Below are 18,122 nucleotides of genomic sequence, written 5' to 3'. Positions count from 1 at the left end.
TGTGTAACAGCATGAGCTTGACCTTCCATCCTGGGAGGAGCCACAGCCTTCCTCCCTACACATTTGCTCTCTTCCTGTTCCCCTCATGAGGCTGGTGGGGACTCCAGGATGCTCCCACTGCCTGGTGGCTCTGACGTGTCCTTCTCTCCTCCTGCAGCTCCAGCGTTACCCATAAGACATCGCCACACTGGGGGTTACGGAGCATGAGAGCCGGCCATGTTTTGGGGCGAGTGGGGGTACACTTTGAGTAAAAGAACACACAAGGCCAGTGGTCATGGTCAGACAAGACAGTGAAGATACACAACATGGTGGGGACTTGCTGTTGCTGAGTTTATTAAAATAAGCTAACTGCCAAATGTGCTCTATACATTCCTAAGCTCTTACAGGCGTGAAGGTGGGAGGCGACATGGATGGTCTCTGCAGGCCAGGTCCATCAGACTTAAGTAGGTCCCAACACCAGGGCCTCTGCACACAGAGTTCATGGCCAACTCTGGACGTGTGGGGTGGGCTAAGCAGATGTGCACTGTCCACACCGGACGACGGGACTTCCATCTGACCAGTCCTCCTACCTGTGTGTGTGTGGACCCATTGTTCTCTGAGAATCAGAACGAGCTATACGGGACTCATGAACCGTCTGGAATGAACACACTGTAAAAACGTCCCAATGCCTAATTATTTCAAGATACTTTATTTTAAAAACAGGTCACAACACTAAGCTTTTGGCCCATTCTGCCATTGTACAAGCTACAAACGCTTGTTCAGCAGCTGCGGGGCACTCTTGAGTAGCGTGTCTGAGGAGTGAATAAAAATCCATATAAAACAAATATTCAAATAGTTTCCATAGGAACACAGATAAGTGTGACCCATATCCTAGTCTTCCATATGGCTGCATCGTGCCGACCCTACTCTTACAAAGACATTTCAAAACTAGCAGTAATTAAGTTACATGGTCCCCCCAAATCCCTTAATTCAAGCTAAACTTGCAGTTAACAGCTACCAGAGTGACATCTACACATTAATACCAGCTGAAGCACAGGCTGCTGGGTGGCGTTTCATCCCACTCTCCCAGGCACAAGACACAGGCAGGGTGCTGGTGTCCTGTTCCTCTACTTCGGGTGGGAAGTCGGGGTTCTGGAATTGCTGCATGAGTTGCCTGAGAAAGGAAAAGTGGAATATTAAAAACCCTGCCTCACACTCCTAACTGGGCATGACAGTATTTACTTCCCATCAGGAAACAATTCAATGTATTTTTTTTTTCTGAGACAGGGTCTTTCTCTGGTACCCAGGCTGGAATACAACGGTGCTGTCATAGCTCACTGCAGCCTCAACCTGCCACGCTCAAGCAATCCTCTCACCTTAGCCTCCCAAGTAGCTGGGACTACAGGCGCCCACTACCATGGCCAACTGATTTTTTAATTCTTTGTAGAGACAGAGTCTCAAACTCCTGCCTTGGCCTCCCAAAGTGTTGTGATTTCAGGTGTAAGCCACCACACCCGGCCAATTCAATGTATTTCTAAAGCAAGCGTTTCTTCAGTCACCTTTTTGGTAATAAGGAAACCACAAGACACAGGGCACAAACTTAAATACATTCCAGTTACATAGAAATATCCTCATCAGTCTTTTCTAAAACTTTTCTTAGGAAAAATATCCATTTATATTTAATCTTAGGCAAGACAATTTCTTATTCGTCTAAACAAGCAGCACATATTCAAGAAGGTGCCTATTCTTGGCAGCACCATCAACGTGCATGGCTTACTTACCACGCAGGCCCTGACATCACATAGTAGATCGTCGGCCTCTGGAAGCCATTGAACGTAGAGGCAGCAGCAACAGTGTAAGCGCCCATGTTTTCAAAGAGCATCCAATCACCTACATGCATTTCGGGCAGGTCACAGCGCTCAACAATCCGATCAAGGCCATCACATGTTGGTCCCCAGATGCTGGATGAATAATACTTCTCATCTGGTTTAGGTCTCTATACAAAGAGACAGAGAGAGAGGAAGTACTACTTAATTATACTTGTGGTGAGCAGTCCTCTTAGTTGTTTTATACAGTATGCTCAGAAATTACCTTTTGCAGAAGCGGCTTTACATGTGCGTGATCATACAGTATGCAATTAAACGACCCATAGACGCCATCATTCACGTAATACATAAAGGTCTGTTCACTTGACTCATCTTCATCTAGAAAGGCAGATCAACAATCTTAATGACTTTTTGCATCAGCTTTCAGTTATACATGAAGTGATTTGTCCTTTACACATACCATCAGAGCCAGTCTGTTCCTTTAATACAATCTTCTTGGCGATGATATTAACCGCAAGTGTGAAAGCTGATGCAACATAGTATCTGCCGGGCTCAGCTATGATTCTCACTCCAGAGTCTGAGGGAAAGTATTTGTCCAAGGCTGGGTTGATTACGCTGGTGATCTAAGAGAGCGAAACAGGAAAGAAAGAGCAGCCTTCATTGTGGAGAATTCACATGGGGAAGTAACATCACAGGGCCTTGTGACATGACATCATGAGACCAGACCTCAGCAGACAAGTTTATCATTAAGTAACAAAAGTAAAACAACATCATCTCCCTGCAAACCAGGTTGCACATCCCAGGTGGCTCACTTTCATTCCCCTCCAGGCGCCCTATCTCCTTTAGGATGTTATGGGTATGATTTTATCAAAGAACAGCACAAAACAAATTACTACCTAGGAAAGCATCAAGACGTCAAAACATTCTTATTTAACAAATACATGCCAACGGGATAAATATCCTATTCTGCCTACGTCACGATTTTAACAAACCACGTGGATGTATTTTATAAATTTAAGCACCAATATAATGGCTTAACTTCCTAAGTGACTAAACATTTCAAATATTTTAAGGAGAGGAATCACAGGTCTAGCAAAGCACATCTGGGGTGATGATGTCCTATCGTTAGCATATGCTCTAGGAAGCCCACAGCAACATGTTTTTTCTTTTTTTGGAGACAGGGTCTCACTCTGTAGCCCAGGCTGAGAGCAGTGGCATGATCATGGCTCACCGCAGCCTCAACCTCCTGGGCTCAAGTGATCCTCCCACCTCAGCCTTCCAAGTAGCTGGGATTTAAAAACTTTTTTTAATTTTAAAATTTTTTGTAGAGATGGGGTCTGTGTTGCCCAGACTGGTCTCAAACTCCTGGGGCTCAAGTGATCCTACCACCTCGGCCTCCCTAAGTGCTGGATTACAGGTGTAAGCCATGATTTGCAATGTAACTAATTATCCAACACTTCTGGGAAAGCTGACTCACACTTTAGAAAACCAAATGATATCAAGTGCAATGTTAGATAGCACAAAGAAATCACTTAAAGTATCACACCAAGACACTTCAGCCCATTTTGGTACTAGTTAAGACACTTAAATTTTGAAATATTCCAAAAAGGAATTTATTAAAACAGCTACTGTGTATTAGTTTTGTTCTAAATTACCTCTTCAAATTTAAGCTTCACATCCTCAGATCCAGGAAAGCCACCACCAATATCAAGGAGATACATGCTGAAACCAACCTCAGCCTAGAATCAAGAAAATAAGTCAGTCAGATCTACAGCTAATAAACAACAAAAATGTATGCAGCAGACAGGCTGAAACCCATGTAACACAGGACCAACCACCATAAAAAGTTAGCTCTAGAATTAAGACTAGTTATTGTCAGTTCTGCCCCGCCCTTCGCTAACAGGGTCACGTATACTCACCCCCATGTCAAAAACACAGCGGGCATCAGAGATTGCCTGAACGAAGGTCTCAGGATCGGTACAGCCGCTTCCTACGTGGAAGCTGGGGTAAAATAAAGAGACAAGACACTGTGTCTTAGTATTTCTTAACACAAAAGCAAACACTAGGAGAAAGCCTGTAAATCTCAAACTGTTTAATGACCTTCAGCTATCCCACCAAGATCTCACCTGACACCAACGACATCGATATTCAGCTCTTTTGCCCGTTCCAAAAGGAGCCTGCTATTTCTGAGCGTGGCACCGAATTTAACACTGAGACGACAGACTGCTTTGGAATCATCAGTGGCAATCCGCAAAACCAACCTACAAGCAAGGAAAGTGCAGCAAATGTCTCATGATAGATGTTCACTTACAGCCACGATTAAAATAAAAACAATCCTGTTCTAAACACTGTCGCTGATATATTCTGTAGTTTGAGTCCCAGGCTTCATGACTCAAGAGGGGGTTTCAACTTTCTACTAAGGTACAGAAATATAATAATCAGAAAATTAAGTTTGTTTGATAAGATTCCACGTATCTTATGCCCCTGATCTTGCCCTCAAGATGGGGGAATAACTCACTTTGCTTTTGGATGTGCTCTGGCAACTTTCATCAACTCAACTTCACTATCAAAAGTCATCATCTGGACTCCATTATTAGCAGCATACTTAATTTGAGATACTTGTTTACAAGGATTTGCATAGATAATCCTCTCTGGAGGCACCCCCAGACTCTGCACCAACTGTATTTCAGTCTGAAAAAGAAGAGTGGTGTCATGCTGTCCATATGTGGCTTCACAGGTAGAATAAACAGAAAAGCACAGGAAGTTGTGATGTGCCCCGCCCCACCCCCGCCCACCTGCCTTCAGTGAGCATTCATTGCCCAAAAAACACAACTTGTATCTGCCCTGTGGGGAATACCAGGACCATTTTATACAACTGCTTTTGAGTCCTGCTGCTATTGCTTACCTTGCTAGCACAGTCAAATCCTGTCCCAACAGCAGCAAGGGTCTTCACGATGGCTTTGCTATCATTACATTTGACTGCATAAAAGGGGGTGACACGAGGGAGAGCTTTTAACCACCTCAGATGTTTCTTTAGAATGTCTCCCAGGTCTGCCACATAGAAGGCATCCTTATCATCCTGAAACAAGAGTGGTCACAGGTGACTCACTAGCAGTCTCACCACATACCACACCAACAGCCAACGACCTTCTTTCCCATCAGTCACAATGAATCCTGCTCTTTTGAGTCTAGCCACCAATATGAATATCACCATTATCACTATTAATTTACCACCAGTGAATTAATTTCTACATCCCCTAACAAGACACATAAGCCTCACTGCTCTTCCTTAGACCTTGCCAAAGTTTTCCACTTGCCTGGCACTCTCAGCTGCACTGCCAGCATGGGCCTCATATACTTACAGAAAAAGAAACTTCATTAATTTTTTGGTCCAGAATGTCCTTGGCAGTAAAACCTTCATCAAGGAAGTGGCAGTCAAATTCTTCATTACCAAAGTTGTTCATGATTTCTTGATATTCCTCTGAAATGCAACAAAATGCAAATAGAGTGGAGAAATTCACTCAGAAGACTTAGCAATACAATTCTTAGGATTAACCTGCAACACAAATGTAAACTGAATACTTACATGGAAAACTAAGAGATGGAACTGAAAGAAATATTTCCAGCTTCTCACTAAGGCAACTCTCCAGGAATTCCAAATCCCTCTGCGTGTGCCCTTGGAGCAGCAGTGACAATCTGTGAAATAAAACAGGGAATTTGCTGTCTACCTTAGGAACACATCAAGTTGAAGATGGGGCACTGGCTGAGCACACGCAGAGCTAATCATACCCCAGATATAAATCATTCACTGGCCTGGTGATCCCAATTATTACTAGGTACAAGGCACATGATTCCATAAACTTTGGCAGTATAAGGACACCACAAATTCAATACCAGGTTTTCCCAAGGCAGCACACTAATATTTGTACCAAAAAAATGTAGAATGCAAGTTTCAGAAGCTTATCTGCACTTAGCTCACTGATATGGAAAAAGTTTTATAATGGTCTGCTTTATTTCAGAGCAGTTTCAGTTCTTTAGAAACTTAAAATAGCATTATAGACTTTTTTTTTTTTTTTTTTTTGAGACGGAGTCTCACGCTGTCACCCAGGCTGGAGTACAGTGGTGCAATCTTCGCTCACTGCAACCTTTGCCTCCCAGGTTGAAGTGATTCTCCTGCCTCAGCCTCCCAAGTAGCCAGGATTACAGGCGCCTGCCACCATGCCCCGCAAATTTTTCTGTTTTTAGTACAGACAGGGTTTCACCACGTTGTCCAGGCTGGTCTTGAATTCCTAACCTCAGGTGATCCACCTGCCTCGGTCTTCCAAAGTGATGAGATTACATTATAGCCTTTATATACAGCCATACAAACATCTTGCTATTTCCTACTTCCACTAAGTCTTAGAATGATTTTTACTGAGCAACAGGCATCATGGAAATGTCTGGAGCATTTGAGATTTTACAAGTTAATTTTCTGGTATTAGCTGGGTATATACTTCTTAAAAACTGTAATCCTCAAGTCAACTTATCACATTGTATTACAGTTGCTGTTACCTAATTAGAATTGTTTTTTTTTTAATTTTTAATTAAAAAAATTTTTTTTTGAGATGGAGTCTTGCTCTTGTTGCTCAGGCTGGAGTTCAATGGTGTGATCTCGGCTCACCTCAACCTCCGCCTCCCAGGTTCAAGCGATTCTCCTGCCTCAGTCTCCCGAGTAGGTAGGATTATCGGCGTGCGCCACCACGCCCAGGGCTTGGCTAATTTTGTATTTTTAGTAGAAACGGGGTTTCTCCATGTTAGTCAGGCTGGTCTCGAACTCCCGACCTCAGGTGATCTGCCTGCCTCAGCCTCCCAAAGTGTTGAGATTACAGGCGTGAGCCACTGCGCCTGGCTAGAACTCAGTCTTCTTAAGCCAGCGTTGCCTACCAAGTTTAGCAATTCCGGAATGCCAACTGTCCTTACAGGCACTCTCGTATTTGCTTAGCTATGAGAATAATTTGGGGCTAACTTCACCAATAAGAAAAATAAGCAAGAACATTGCGCTAGTAACAATAAAAACCACTGTATTTTGCTTTCATCAAATGTGACACACTGGTGAACCAGCTTTCTTAAAATTATTTATTTTAACCTTAAAAATGTCTGCCAGGTACAGCTTTCTTCTTTTCCACTGTGCAACCCACTTCAGTGCCAGCAGCCTACAGGCACAGAGGCCAGGCAATGGTTCGGGGACACAGTTTGCTCTGGCATGGGGTACTATGACAGGCCCAGGAGGACGGGCCTGTCATAAATCCAAACCCATGCATGGAATTTGCTTTAAAGCTCTATCTATTGTGACTACTCGGGAGTGTCAACCTCGGAAGTTGCCTAAATCACCCCTCGGAGAAGGCAAGAGAGTAACAACGCTAGCAAAACCATTTTTGTTATAGAAATGGTTATATATTTTTGTTTATATAAAGAATATTTGCAATTTAATAATAAATAGGCTCACGCAGACACGGACGGGGTCATTTAAGGCCTTGTTAAATATTTTTAAGGCAATGTTCAGGCCTAAACTTGGAAAGTTTTTATTTCTTTTTAATATGCCAACACTTTTTTGCTTTTTCTGTATCTTTTAAAGCGTTACTTAAGTAACTTACTTGAATATATTTTACTGAAGAACACCTTTTGGTCTTTCTGTAACAGCTATTTAAAATGGAGAATCAATTAGCACAAGACGGTAATGTCAGAAGAGAGAGCGGCTAATTCAAACAAACTTGCAAAAAATTTTCACAAATCAATTACAGTCTGCCCAATTTTATGTTTAAACAAAGTCAGCCAACACATTCTTTGTCCTCCCCAGACATTCCTGAGAGGTTCTGCCTTTTACATTTTCACCAATTATTTCGGCTTCGCAAACAGCACAATCAGCCTTTTCTGAAAACCTTAGGGCTGGCTCCCCTGTGTCCCTCCGTTCATCTGAGCCAAGCTTTCCCGAGATCACCGAGTCATTCAGAGTCCTTAAATAAACACCTCTAAGTCATGGCTGGCCGAGCACCTAATATCATAGCTACTACGACAAGACTATCTTAGCTCTACCCACACTCGCGGGTTTTCAGATTGGTGTCATCTGCTCTGTAGACACAGCGAAAATAAAAATTGGAAGGAAACTGAAGGCGCCAAGGCCGGGGCCCCGCTCGTCTGTACCGAGGCGAGTCCGGGCTCTGCGCCCCTGCACCTGCTGCGCGCCCGCCAGGGCCTCCCCAACGGCTCCCTGGCCCGCGCGCGGCCGACGACGGGTTGGGAAAGGACTGCGCGGAGACGCAGGGTCCCTGGGAGGGTCTCCGCCAGGCCCCTCCAGCCCCGACCTGTGAAAACGGGGGCAGGACGCGGCGCCCGGGTCACCCCTATCGAGCCGCGGGAGATCGCCGGGCCAGGAGGAAGCGGCGCCCCAAGGTCGTGGCCCGCTCGGCGACCACGTGTCTCCGCAGGCCGGCGAGGCGCGCAGCACACGTGCCCTGGGCCCGCCACCCGCCCCGGCTCCCGCCCTCGCTCCCTCCCTTCCTCCGCAGCCGGGCGGTCCCTCACCTCAGAGTGCCCGGGCGCCGCGGGCCAGCCCCATGGGGAAGTGCAGACGCCGGAGCCTGAGCCGCAGCCGCAGGAGCGCCCGGCCGCCCCCGCCGCGCCCGTCAGCGCCTGGCTCCCGCCCGCCGGAGACGCCGGCCCGAGGTGGCGCCGGAGCTGCTGGCACAGGGGCGGCGGGCGGCGGCGGCGGCGGCTTCAGGAGGGACTGACAAAGCCCCACGGCGCGCCGCTCCCTACTTATAGCGCCGGCGGGTCGCCATGGAGACACACCAGCTCAAACCAGCCACGATCGGTTCCGGCCGGGACGCCGCCGGGGGAGGGGCGGGGGCTCGGCGGTGGCCAACCCAGGCCCGCGCGGAGCTGGTGGGGCGCTGGCGGGCCGACGTCAGCGGAGCCGAGCACCGCCCGCCCCACGCGTGGCCCCCGCCCCCGGCCTCGCGCCCCGCCCTCCCCACCCTGCGGCGGCCTCGCCCCGCCCCGCCCTGCGGCGGTCCGCCCGCCTGGAACTGGTCTGCGCACGCGCACGACGCCGCAGGCCCCGGCCCGCGGCCGCTGAATGGCGGAGACTGTCCCTGAACAGCTGTGCTTCCACCTGACCTTCAGTGCCTCGTGCCCGAGAGCGGAAAAGGGAGATCGCGAGCGGAGCACCGGTGTGCTGGCCACGTGGGCCCCGCCGGGCCGACTCTGGACCCTGCTGCCGCCCGCCGATCCAGTGCAAGGGACCTGGAAGTGACCCGGTGCCGCTCCGCTCCCACCAGCGAGGGAGCAGAGGCGCGGGAGGGAAAGGGCGTCCCGGGGGTCGCCAGCACGCTGGGGGCAGGGCTGGCAGCCGCCCCCACGCCCCCGCGCTGGAAGCCTCGTCTTTGTAACATCCAGTGCCCTGTAACTAGATGAGTCCTGTCCTGCGGAGGTGGTTTCGCCTGTGAAGCCAGAGATTCACCCAGGAGCGTGAGGGGAGCCGGGTCCTGAACCCCCAAGCCGCCCACTACCCTCTACTTGACCGGATGGAATTCGTCAGTAACTAGGTATCTTTAAGGGCGGCTCCCTGGCGCGCTCTGAGAGTTACGGAAGTCCCAAAATGCTTTGACCGAAAACATCTAACAGTGAATACATAAGGCAAAAAGCCGGGTGGGAAATTCGTGTCTCTAGAAGCGCCCGGGGGATGCCTCTGGAGGTGGACTGCCACTCACCCCAGGCCACGCTGGAATGCCCCCACCAGGCAAGCACTGAACTTGAATTGGGGACACTTTTTTTTTTTTCATTTTTACCATTTTGGACAATCCAGACAGTTTATGTCTCTCCCTAGGGTAGGGATTTCGACAGACCGGAGTGTGGCCGATGAAGAGTTAAAGAGAGGAGAGAGTAGATCTAGATCTAGCCCTGGGTGGGTAGGGATGGGGTTGGAGGAGCTCAGAGCACTGGCCCAGCCCTGCCCCCAACTTGCTGTGTTCTCTTGGACAAGTTACTTCCGTTCTCTGGGCCTCAGATAACCCAAGAATCCTTACATAGATATCTTTATAGCCGCAAAGCCCTGTGAGGTTTTGAAAAACTTCCTTGGTATCCAAAGCCGGGTCTGAGGCACAGTCAGTGAATACCTGTTTAATGAATGCATGCAATAAATGAATGGATGATCCAGCTCTTCCTGGAGCAGGCGCGACTTCCAGAAACAAAAAGGGCAAACGCGAGCCGTAAGCAGAAGTGAATCTTCTTCCTATGTGAAGGGATGTGGGGGTGGTCCGCCCCTATCAACTTTATCTTTACCTAGTCCTGGAGCACCTGCCCGGACTAGAGGGGTGGGGGTAGTTCCACCCTTAACAAGCTTAATTCTTGATGAGATTAACCATCAGAACCCATGAGGCCGGGCGCGATGGCTCAAGCCTGTAATCCCAGCACTTTGGGAGGCCGAGACGGGCGGATCACGAGGTCAGGAGATCGAGACCATCCTGGCTAACACGGTGAAACCCCGTCTCTACTAAAAAATACAAAAAAAAACTAGCCGGGCGAGGTGGCGGGCGCCTGTAGTCCCAGCTACTCCAGAGGCTGAGGCAGGAGAATGGCGTAAACCCGGGAGGCAGAGCTTGCAGTGAGCTGAGATCTGGCCACTGCACTCCAGCCCGGGCTAGAGCGAGACTCCGTCTCAAAAAAAAAAAAAAAGAACCCATGAGAGAACGTTATAGCTCCAGTGCTGAATGGAACATCTTTGATTCTGTGGTGATGCGGACTTTGTGCTTCTCTGTGAGGAAATACTTTCTTCCAACGATGCAGTTTTCCTCACACTCCGGAAGTGTCCTCACTGCCAGAATTGCCCAGCTTCCTGGCACACCTACCAACCAGTCATTCCCAGCACTGCCCAGTATGCAGCCTCCCGGCAGAGGGCCTGGATGTCTTGGCAGGTAGGGTTCCCCTAGCAGCCTGGGGTGGCCAGATAGAAACATTAACTGGAACTGGAGCACAGGTGTGCTGGCCACGTGGGCCCTGCCCGGCCGACTCAGGACCCTGCTGCCGCCCACCACTCCAGTGCAAGGGACCTGGAAGTGATCCCGGTGCCGCTCCAGTTCCAGATCCAGGGAGCCAGGAGGGCTCCGACTGTTGCACACACAAGCCACTCACACTGCTGTCACCCACGTACCTTCCTCTCCTGCTAGCCCACCCCAAAGCCCAAACTCCTGCCCACATGCTGGGAAGGTGAGGCCTTGCCTAGACAGCCCAGCAGGGAAAATAGAAGGAGGGAAGGAGTCTTGCTGCTTCCCCGGAGCTCTGCTCTGCGGCTGCAGGAAGACCCACAGTGGCCCTGGGCAGCAGGACTGTGGACAGCAAGGCCTGAGTCGTGAAACCCAACCACTCAACTGGATTCCAGAAGCTCAGGTGGTGGTGACTAAACCTGGCCTTAATCAAAATGCATGACTTTATTGTCTTTCAATGTATTTTCAGTAAACTTCATCCTCTCCATTACTATTTCTTTTCTTTGGAAAAAAACAACAGATCCTTGTAAAAATACGTGATGCCACACACTTAGGAGTCACCCTCATGTGGAGATAAGATTTCTTTATTATTTTTATTTTTCTGAGAGTCTCACTCTCGCCCAGGCTGGAGCGCAGTGGCGTGATCTCTGCTCACTGCAACCTCTGCCTACCGGGCTCAAGCGATTCTCATGCCTCAGCCTCCTGAGTAGCTGGGATTACAGGCATGTACCACCATGCCCAGCTAATTTTTGTATTTTTAGGAGAGATGGGGTTTCACCATGTTGGCTAGGCTGATCTCGAACTCCTAACCTCAAATGATCTGCCCACCTCGGCCTCCCAAAGTGCTGGGATGACAGGCATGAGCCCCTGCACCTGGCTGGAGATGAGACTTCTGTGTGTGGTGCTAAAAGAGTAAGTAAAAACATCAGACACTACATTGGACATGCTACTAAGAGCTTAGTCATCTCACCTAAGTTCTCAGACCAAATCCCATTTTCTTAGGATTCCTTGGGCCCCCTCACAACCCCGGCCCCGCCCCACTCATTATGAAAGTTTGGACATGACTCCGCCTTTCTGAGTTCCAGGCTACCCTTCTGTAAATGGATGGTTGGACTGGATGAAAGCTCAGGTTCTTCTTGCCTTCTAATGTTCTAAGAATCTGACTTATTTCACAGAGTTCTGTATAAATCCACTGACCAAGTTTTCTGAACCAAAAACAAAAACACGTCTGATGAAGGAGGTATCTTTTTCTCTTTTTTGCTAACTTTCATGAAAAGGCTTATAAAGGTATATAGTGATTGCAGACTTAAGCAGTCACCCTTATCATTCTTGATTTTTTTTGAGACAGGAGTCTTGCTCTTTTGCCCAGGCTGGAGTGCAGTGGCACGATCTTGGCTCACTGCAACCTCCGCCTCCCAGGTTCAAGCAATTTTCCCGCCTCAGCCTCCTGAGTAGCTGGGAATCCAGGTGCCCACCACCACATCCAGCTGATTTTTGTGTTTTTAGTAGAGATGGGATTTCACCATGTTGGCCAGGCTGGTCTTGAACTCCTGACCTCAAGTGATCAGCCTGCCTTGGACTCCCAAAGTGCTGGGATTACAGGCGTGAGCCACCGCGCCCGGCCTCACCCTTATTGAAAAGAATTAGGTCACATAGAAGACAATAACCAGCAAGCATTTGTGTATCCGTTTACTCAATATTGGAAAGTTTGACATTGAGAGCTTTCTGGAAAATGGGTTTGGGCTCTGCTTACGTGTCCGTGGTTGTGCTCTACTTCACCAGACTTCTTCCAGGAGCACAGAACAGTGGACTGTGGAGTGAGGCTCATGACCTCTAGTCCCATGAGGACTTTGGGAGGTTAGCATCTGCCCTGGCAAGGATGCCATAACTCAGGACACCTGGGTAATGGGGAGCAGTCACAGATGCTCTAGTCCCATCTGGATGTTTGGCCAAAAACAGTTTCCCTTAGCTCAATCACTCAGCAGTCCTTTCACCTTGCCCTTTGAATGGTTTTAGGTGTTTCCGAAAAACCCAGTCCACCCTCCAAGGTGGAAAGTGTGCCATCTCTGCCCATAATCCAAATGGTGTGCCTGAGGCATAGAAAGCAGCTTTCAGGGAGGCCCTCCTTCCTCTGAGCAATGGTGGCATCATCAGAAAAGTGGAGCTCCTCCAAAAGAATCTGCTGGAAGCAGAGGACGCCCATGTGTAAGTGGAAGTCCCAGGATGTTTGTTTTATAAAGTGTTACATCATGGCCTTACCTTGCCCCAGCCCTGGTGTGGCTCACTGGGAAGCTGCTGGGACAGGAGCCAAATAGGAGGAACTGGGCCAGGGCTTTCGGGAGCCCAGAAGTGCCCTGGGGCAGGTTAGTGGGCACACAGTTGCAGAGAAGAGGGGGCCCTTATCTGGAGGCTGAGAGTTTGGAAGAGTTCTTTTTTATTTATTTATTTTGAGATGCAGTCTTACTGTCACCCAGGCTGGAGTGCAGTAGTGCAATCTCAGCTCACTGCAACCTCTGCCTCCTGGGTTCAAATGATTCTCGTGCCTCAGCCTCCTGAGTAGCTGGGACTACAGGTGTGCACCACCACTCCTGGCTAATTTTTTGTATTTTTAGTAGAGATGGGTTTTTGCCATGTTGGCCAGGCTGGTCTCAAATTCCCGACCTCAAATGATCCGCCTTCCTCAGCCTCCCAAAGTGTTGGGATTACAGGTGTGAGCTGCCGTGCCTGGCCTGGAAGAGTTCATTTTCATGGGGAAAGTGATGTCTATAATTATTTTGCTTCCCACGGCCTGTCTTTTTCGGTGGGCAGAAGTCAGAGTCCTATTAAGCCTGTACGGTGTCAGCATTCAGACATGCCATCTGACATGTGGATGGAAGCTTTGCCATCTGCCTACTTGGCTTGTCTGTTTCTAGCCCTTCACTGGTGGCCCTTGGTCCACAGAGTCAAGTCCAAACACCTTAGCCTGGCACCCAGGGCCCTCTGAGGCCTGCCCTACCCTGGCCACCCTCCCAGCCTCTTCTGCCACTCTAGCTCCCTGAGCCACTGATGTTCCATGGACCCTGCCCCTGCCATCGTAACGTGGGTCACGTGATATGGGCACCTTTCCTGCCTTCCCCTCCCCGCAACTCTCCTTTGAAATCAGGACCATGATTTTCTTCTCTCCATATGTTCAGTTTCTAGCCCGATTCCTGGCACACACAGTCATTCAATATTGTCAAGTTGAAACTGGGTTTCGTAGCACCTGTGGGCTATTGGGGACGAAAGAAAGAAAGTGAGGCTGTGCTGAACCATCGTCCTTTGTGGTTGCTGTACAAGTGATTAGCTCAGGAGAATTGCTCCCCACGTGCTATCTAAAATTAGAGGAACAAAAGACCCTGGGTGTTCTGCCTTTGGTCAGGTGTTTGTGGATTCATTCCACACGTGTCTGCTTCCTCCTATGTGCAAGTGGCAGGTAGGACAAGGGAGGACCCCCGATGTCTGGGCTGGGTTCCTGGGGACCAGCAGGGAATTGATAAGAGCCAGGAGAAGCCTCGCTTTTACGCAGTGCCTAAGAAAACTGGCCGGGCGCGGTGGCTCAAGCCTGTAATCCCAGCACTTTGGGAGGCCGAGATGGGCGGATCACGAGGTCAGGAGATCAAGACCATCCTGGCTAACACGGTGAAACCCCGTCTCTACTAAAAATACAAAAACTAGCCGGGCGAGGTGGCGGGCGCCTGTAGTCCCAGCTACTCGGGAGGCTGAGGCAGGAGAATGGCGTAAACCCGGGAGGCGGAGCTTGCAGTGAGCTGAGATCTGGCCATTGCACTCCAGTCCGGGCGACAGAGCGAGACTCCGCCTCAAAAAAAAAAAAAAAAAAAAAGAAAACTGCCTCTTTTGTTTTATTTTCTGAGTTCCTGGTGACTCCCTCTGACCCAACAGGCTGCAGCGCCTCTGCTGGGCTTTGCCACTGCCCCGTGTTTGCTAGAGCCTCACCCTGGTGGGGCCCCACCTCTGGGAAGCCCCAGCGCCTGCAAGATTTTTTCCTCTCGTGACAGGGAGCAGCATGCAGAGGGCCCTTGCACAACCTGGGTCTTCTGGAAGGTGAGTGCTCTGCCCGGGGGCAGTGTGAGCTCTGCATCCCTGCCAAGTCAGAGGCGGGACCATCCAAAGGGCCTGTGGCTGGGGTCTGCCACACCGAGCCTTGCAGGCCTTCCAAGGGGTGGAGTGCCCTGAGGGCAGTGCCCTCTGTCTCTGTTCCAACAGCTGTGAGCACTTGCTCTGTGCCAGCGCCCCTGCCAGGTGCCAGGGAGAAGGAGGGGAGGCCAAGGAGGTCCCTGTGCTCCAGGAGCTCATGGTCCAGAGGGGAGGCTGCCCCAGGCTTGTGCTTTCTAAGTTCTGGTCCCTGGGACAGTGGTCACACAGACAAAGGAGATGGACGCAGCTGAGGGAGCAGGGGCCTGGGCTTGGAAAGGCTCATCCAGGGCTCGAGTTAGGGAGGGGCCTGCAGCACCCAGGGCAAGAATAAGACCTGTGGGCACCAAGGGAGGCTTCCGCCCATGAGCCCAGCTTTCCTCTGTGAGAGGACTGAGGACTGTGAAGGGGAGAGCAGAGGAGGGGTCACTGGGGAGCAGCATCTCACCCCCAGGGGCTGCTACTTCGTCCAGCTCCGGCCTCCATCAGTCCATTCAAATCCTGGCTGACAGCAGGGCCCCACCAACGTAGAGGGCAGGTCGGCCTGCACATATGGGCACAGAATGTTTTGCTTTGGCATTCCATGCCCTGTATGGCTCAGGGCCCAGGCAGGCAGTTCAGCAGAGGGAATTTAGCAAGGGAACTAGTTACAGAGATGACATATCTTACAGCTGCAGGAAGCCACTGTCACTCAGAGGACTAGGGACGAAAGGGGATGAGGGTCCTCTGCAGCATGGCAGCCACCTGTGGGCTGTCCAGTGGAACTGGCACCACAGAGAGACCCACTGACTACCAAGGGGAAGCAGCTAGTGCTGGGGAGGCTGGGAAGCCAAGAGAGAGGGAGGGAGACAGAGAGAAGGGACAGAGAGAAGCCAGCTCTCCCCTCTGCCCATCCTCCCGGCTCCCACCAGCGCTTCCCAGTCGGAAGCCTGTTGGCAAGAGACCCTGGCCAGTGTAATTTTCCGAGGCCAGCCTGGTCCATTCCACCAGAGAAACAGCAGAGCCACAGTGGGAGTGGGGAATGGGTCTGAGAGCGGGCGGGCAAGGGCAGGCTCAGCCCTTCCGGAAGGCCCGTCAGAGTCTTCCTCCTGCCTTCTTGTAGGACAGTTTCTAACCAGAGTTCTGGTAAGCACTGGTGACGTTTCACATCGGCTTAAGCAATAAGGAAGAGCAATCATCTCAAGTAGCAGCATGGCTCGGGGAAGGGAGTCTCCAGTTTCATGTATTCGGAGCCTCAAGAGCTACGTTGAAGACCTGGATTCTTTTCCTGTTTTTGCAGTTCCATGCCCAGGTGTTGGCGCAGCTGTCCTCATGGTTCCCAGAAGGCTGCCCCAGGAAGGCTTGTGGACAGAGGGAGAAGCATCTCCTCCTCTAAGTCTCTTTTTATCTAAGAAACCAGTTTGACCAGCATCCTTCCCCTCGGCTCTCTGGGAGGAATGCATGGATCCCTTCGCCTTCCCCCATCCCTCCATGGTTGACTAAACCCACTAGGATCCACTCTTTTGTGTGGAAATGGGTTCAGGCCTCCCATGAACAGCATGAAGATGCCCTCTGTTACGGGTTACATTATGTCCCCTGCCCCTGAGACAGTATGTTGAGTCCTAACCCTAGTATTGCAGGGTGTGAATTTATTAGGACATAGGGTCTTTATGGAGGTCATTAAGTTAAATGAGGGCATTAGGGTGGGCTGCTGTCCTGATATTAAGGGGAAATTTGGGGCTGGGTGTAGTGGCTTACACCTATAATCCCAGTGCTTTGGGAGACCAAGGCAGGAGGATTGCTTGAGGGCAGGAGTTCAAGGTACCGGGGAGACCCGGTATCTATAAAAAAAAATCAAAAACAAAAAAATTGGTGCGTGGTGCATGCCTGTAGTCCCAGCTACTCAGGAGGCTGAGGTGGGAGGATCGCTTGAGTCCAGGAATTTGAGGCTGCAGTGAGCCATGAAAAGGTGGGGGACGACGGAGACCCATAGGGAAAACATCTTGTGAACGCGGCAGAGGTAAGGGTGACACCTCTACACACTGAGGAACTTCAAAGGCGGCCAGCAAGCCACTGGGAGCTCGGGGAAGGCACAGCGAAGATGCTCATCTGCTCGCTGCCCTCAGAGGGAAGCCAGCCCGCCAACCCCTTGATCTCAGACCTCTGCCCCCCGGAACTGTGAGATGATAGATTTCTGTTGTTTAAGCCCCAGTTTGTGGTGCTTTGTTACAGCAGCCCTAGGGAACCATCCACTCTCAGAACAAAAGCAGGGCTGGACTGCTAGAAGAAAGGAGAGGAGACCTGCGGAGGATACCCGCCTTGGGGCTGAACCTGAGATCACTCCAGGGTTCCCCGGGTTGTTTTGAAGAATGGAGATGGATTTGTGCAGGGCTTACTGTAGAAGCTCGGTGCAACATGTGACGCTTATAAGGCTGCAATCCACAGAGCTCAGTCCCCAAGGAGCGCTGCATGCACAGACATTCCAAACAGAAATTCGCATTTCCCTTGGCTTCTTTCTCAAACATGGAAGGAGGGACTTCTCAGTGCATCATTAAAAAATTCTCTCCTTGGCCAGTCGTGGTGGTTCATGCCTGTAATCCCAGCACTTTGGGAGGCCGAGGCAGGAGGGTTGCTCGAGGCCAGGAGTTCAAGACGAGTCTGGGCAACATAATCGCGATACTGCCTCTACAAAAAATTAAAACATTATTTAATGTTGATCTGTGAGATTTGGGTGCACCCACCACGGGAACAGTATACACTGAATCCAATTTGTAGCTTTTATCCATCACCCCCTTCCCACCCTTTCCCCGAAGTCGACTGTGTCATTCTTATGTCTTTGCATCCTCATAGCTTAGCTCCCACTTAAGAGTGAGAACATACAATGTTTGGTTTTCTATTCCTGAGTTACTTCACTTAGAATAATAGTCTCCAATTCCATCTAGGTTGCTGTGAATGTCATTAATTCATTCCTTTTTATGTCTGAGTAGTAGTCCATCCTATATATATATATACTACAATTTCTTTATTCACTCGTTGATTGATGGACATTTGGGCTAGTTCCATATTTTTCCAACTGCAAATTGCTCTGCTATAAACATGTGTGTTCAAGTATCTTTTTTGTGTAATGATTTCTTTTCCTTTGAGTAGA

General features: G+C 49.9%; 1 protein-coding gene, 1 long non-coding RNA gene and 1 other non-coding gene across 4 annotated transcripts; 1 reads left to right on the top strand and 2 right to left on the bottom strand.

Annotated features, from left to right (window-relative positions):
- Positions 1 to 665: 665 nt before the first annotated feature.
- ODC1 (ornithine decarboxylase 1) lies at positions 666 to 8,541 on the bottom strand. Of its 2 annotated transcripts, none has more exons than XM_033176563.1 (12): positions 8,367 to 8,541; positions 5,392 to 5,501; positions 5,168 to 5,286; positions 4,711 to 4,884; positions 4,324 to 4,496; positions 3,932 to 4,066; positions 3,725 to 3,806; positions 3,461 to 3,544; positions 2,266 to 2,428; positions 2,071 to 2,183; positions 1,761 to 1,975; positions 666 to 1,153 (listed from the first exon to the last, which is right to left on the bottom strand). In XM_033176563.1, exons 3-12 carry the CDS (start codon positions 5,267 to 5,269, stop codon positions 1,009 to 1,011), a joined length of 1,386 nt encoding a protein of 461 aa, XP_033032454.1. In that variant the 5' UTR covers positions 5,270 to 5,286; positions 5,392 to 5,501; positions 8,367 to 8,541; the 3' UTR covers positions 666 to 1,008. The 2 variants fall into 2 exon arrangements, with proteins under 2 accessions (XP_033032454.1, XP_033032455.1); XM_033176564.1 differs by lacking the exon at positions 8,367 to 8,541 and adding an exon at positions 7,882 to 8,054.
- LOC117063145 lies at positions 6,968 to 7,103 on the bottom strand. Its single transcript, XR_004428760.1, has one exon. It is a non-coding gene; the product is annotated as a small nucleolar RNA SNORA42/SNORA80 family (small nucleolar RNA).
- A 1,987-nt stretch (positions 8,542 to 10,528) lies between the features above and the next one.
- Positions 10,529 to 16,839, top strand: LOC117062731. The gene is made up of 4 exons (XR_004428513.1): positions 10,529 to 11,737; positions 12,842 to 13,030; positions 14,744 to 14,905; positions 16,275 to 16,839. It is a non-coding gene; the product is annotated as an uncharacterized LOC117062731 (long non-coding RNA).
- The last annotated feature ends 1,283 nt before the right edge of the window (positions 16,840 to 18,122 follow it).

This window comes from Trachypithecus francoisi, unplaced genomic scaffold (assembly GCF_009764315.1).
Source record: "Trachypithecus francoisi isolate TF-2019V2 unplaced genomic scaffold, Tfra_2.0 Lachesis_group17, whole genome shotgun sequence".
NCBI classification, from domain to species: Eukaryota; Metazoa; Chordata; class Mammalia; order Primates; family Cercopithecidae; genus Trachypithecus; species Trachypithecus francoisi.
The sequence above is the reverse complement of the archived record's forward strand: the minus strand, read 5'-3'. Positions and strand labels throughout refer to the sequence as shown.

Coding starts and splice junctions, on each gene's coding strand:
- ODC1 (XM_033176563.1), bottom strand. CDS start 5,269: ATGAACAACTTTGGTAATGAAGAATTTGACTGCCACTTCCTTGATGAA. Junction 3,545..3,724: donor GCTGTGTTTTTGACATGGGG/GTGAGTATACGT, acceptor TCTTGATTCTAG/GCTGAGGTTGGTTTCAGCAT. Junction 1,154..1,760: donor GTGATGTCAGGGCCTGCGTG/GTAAGTAAGCCA, acceptor TTCCTTTCTCAG/GCAACTCATGCAGCAATTCC.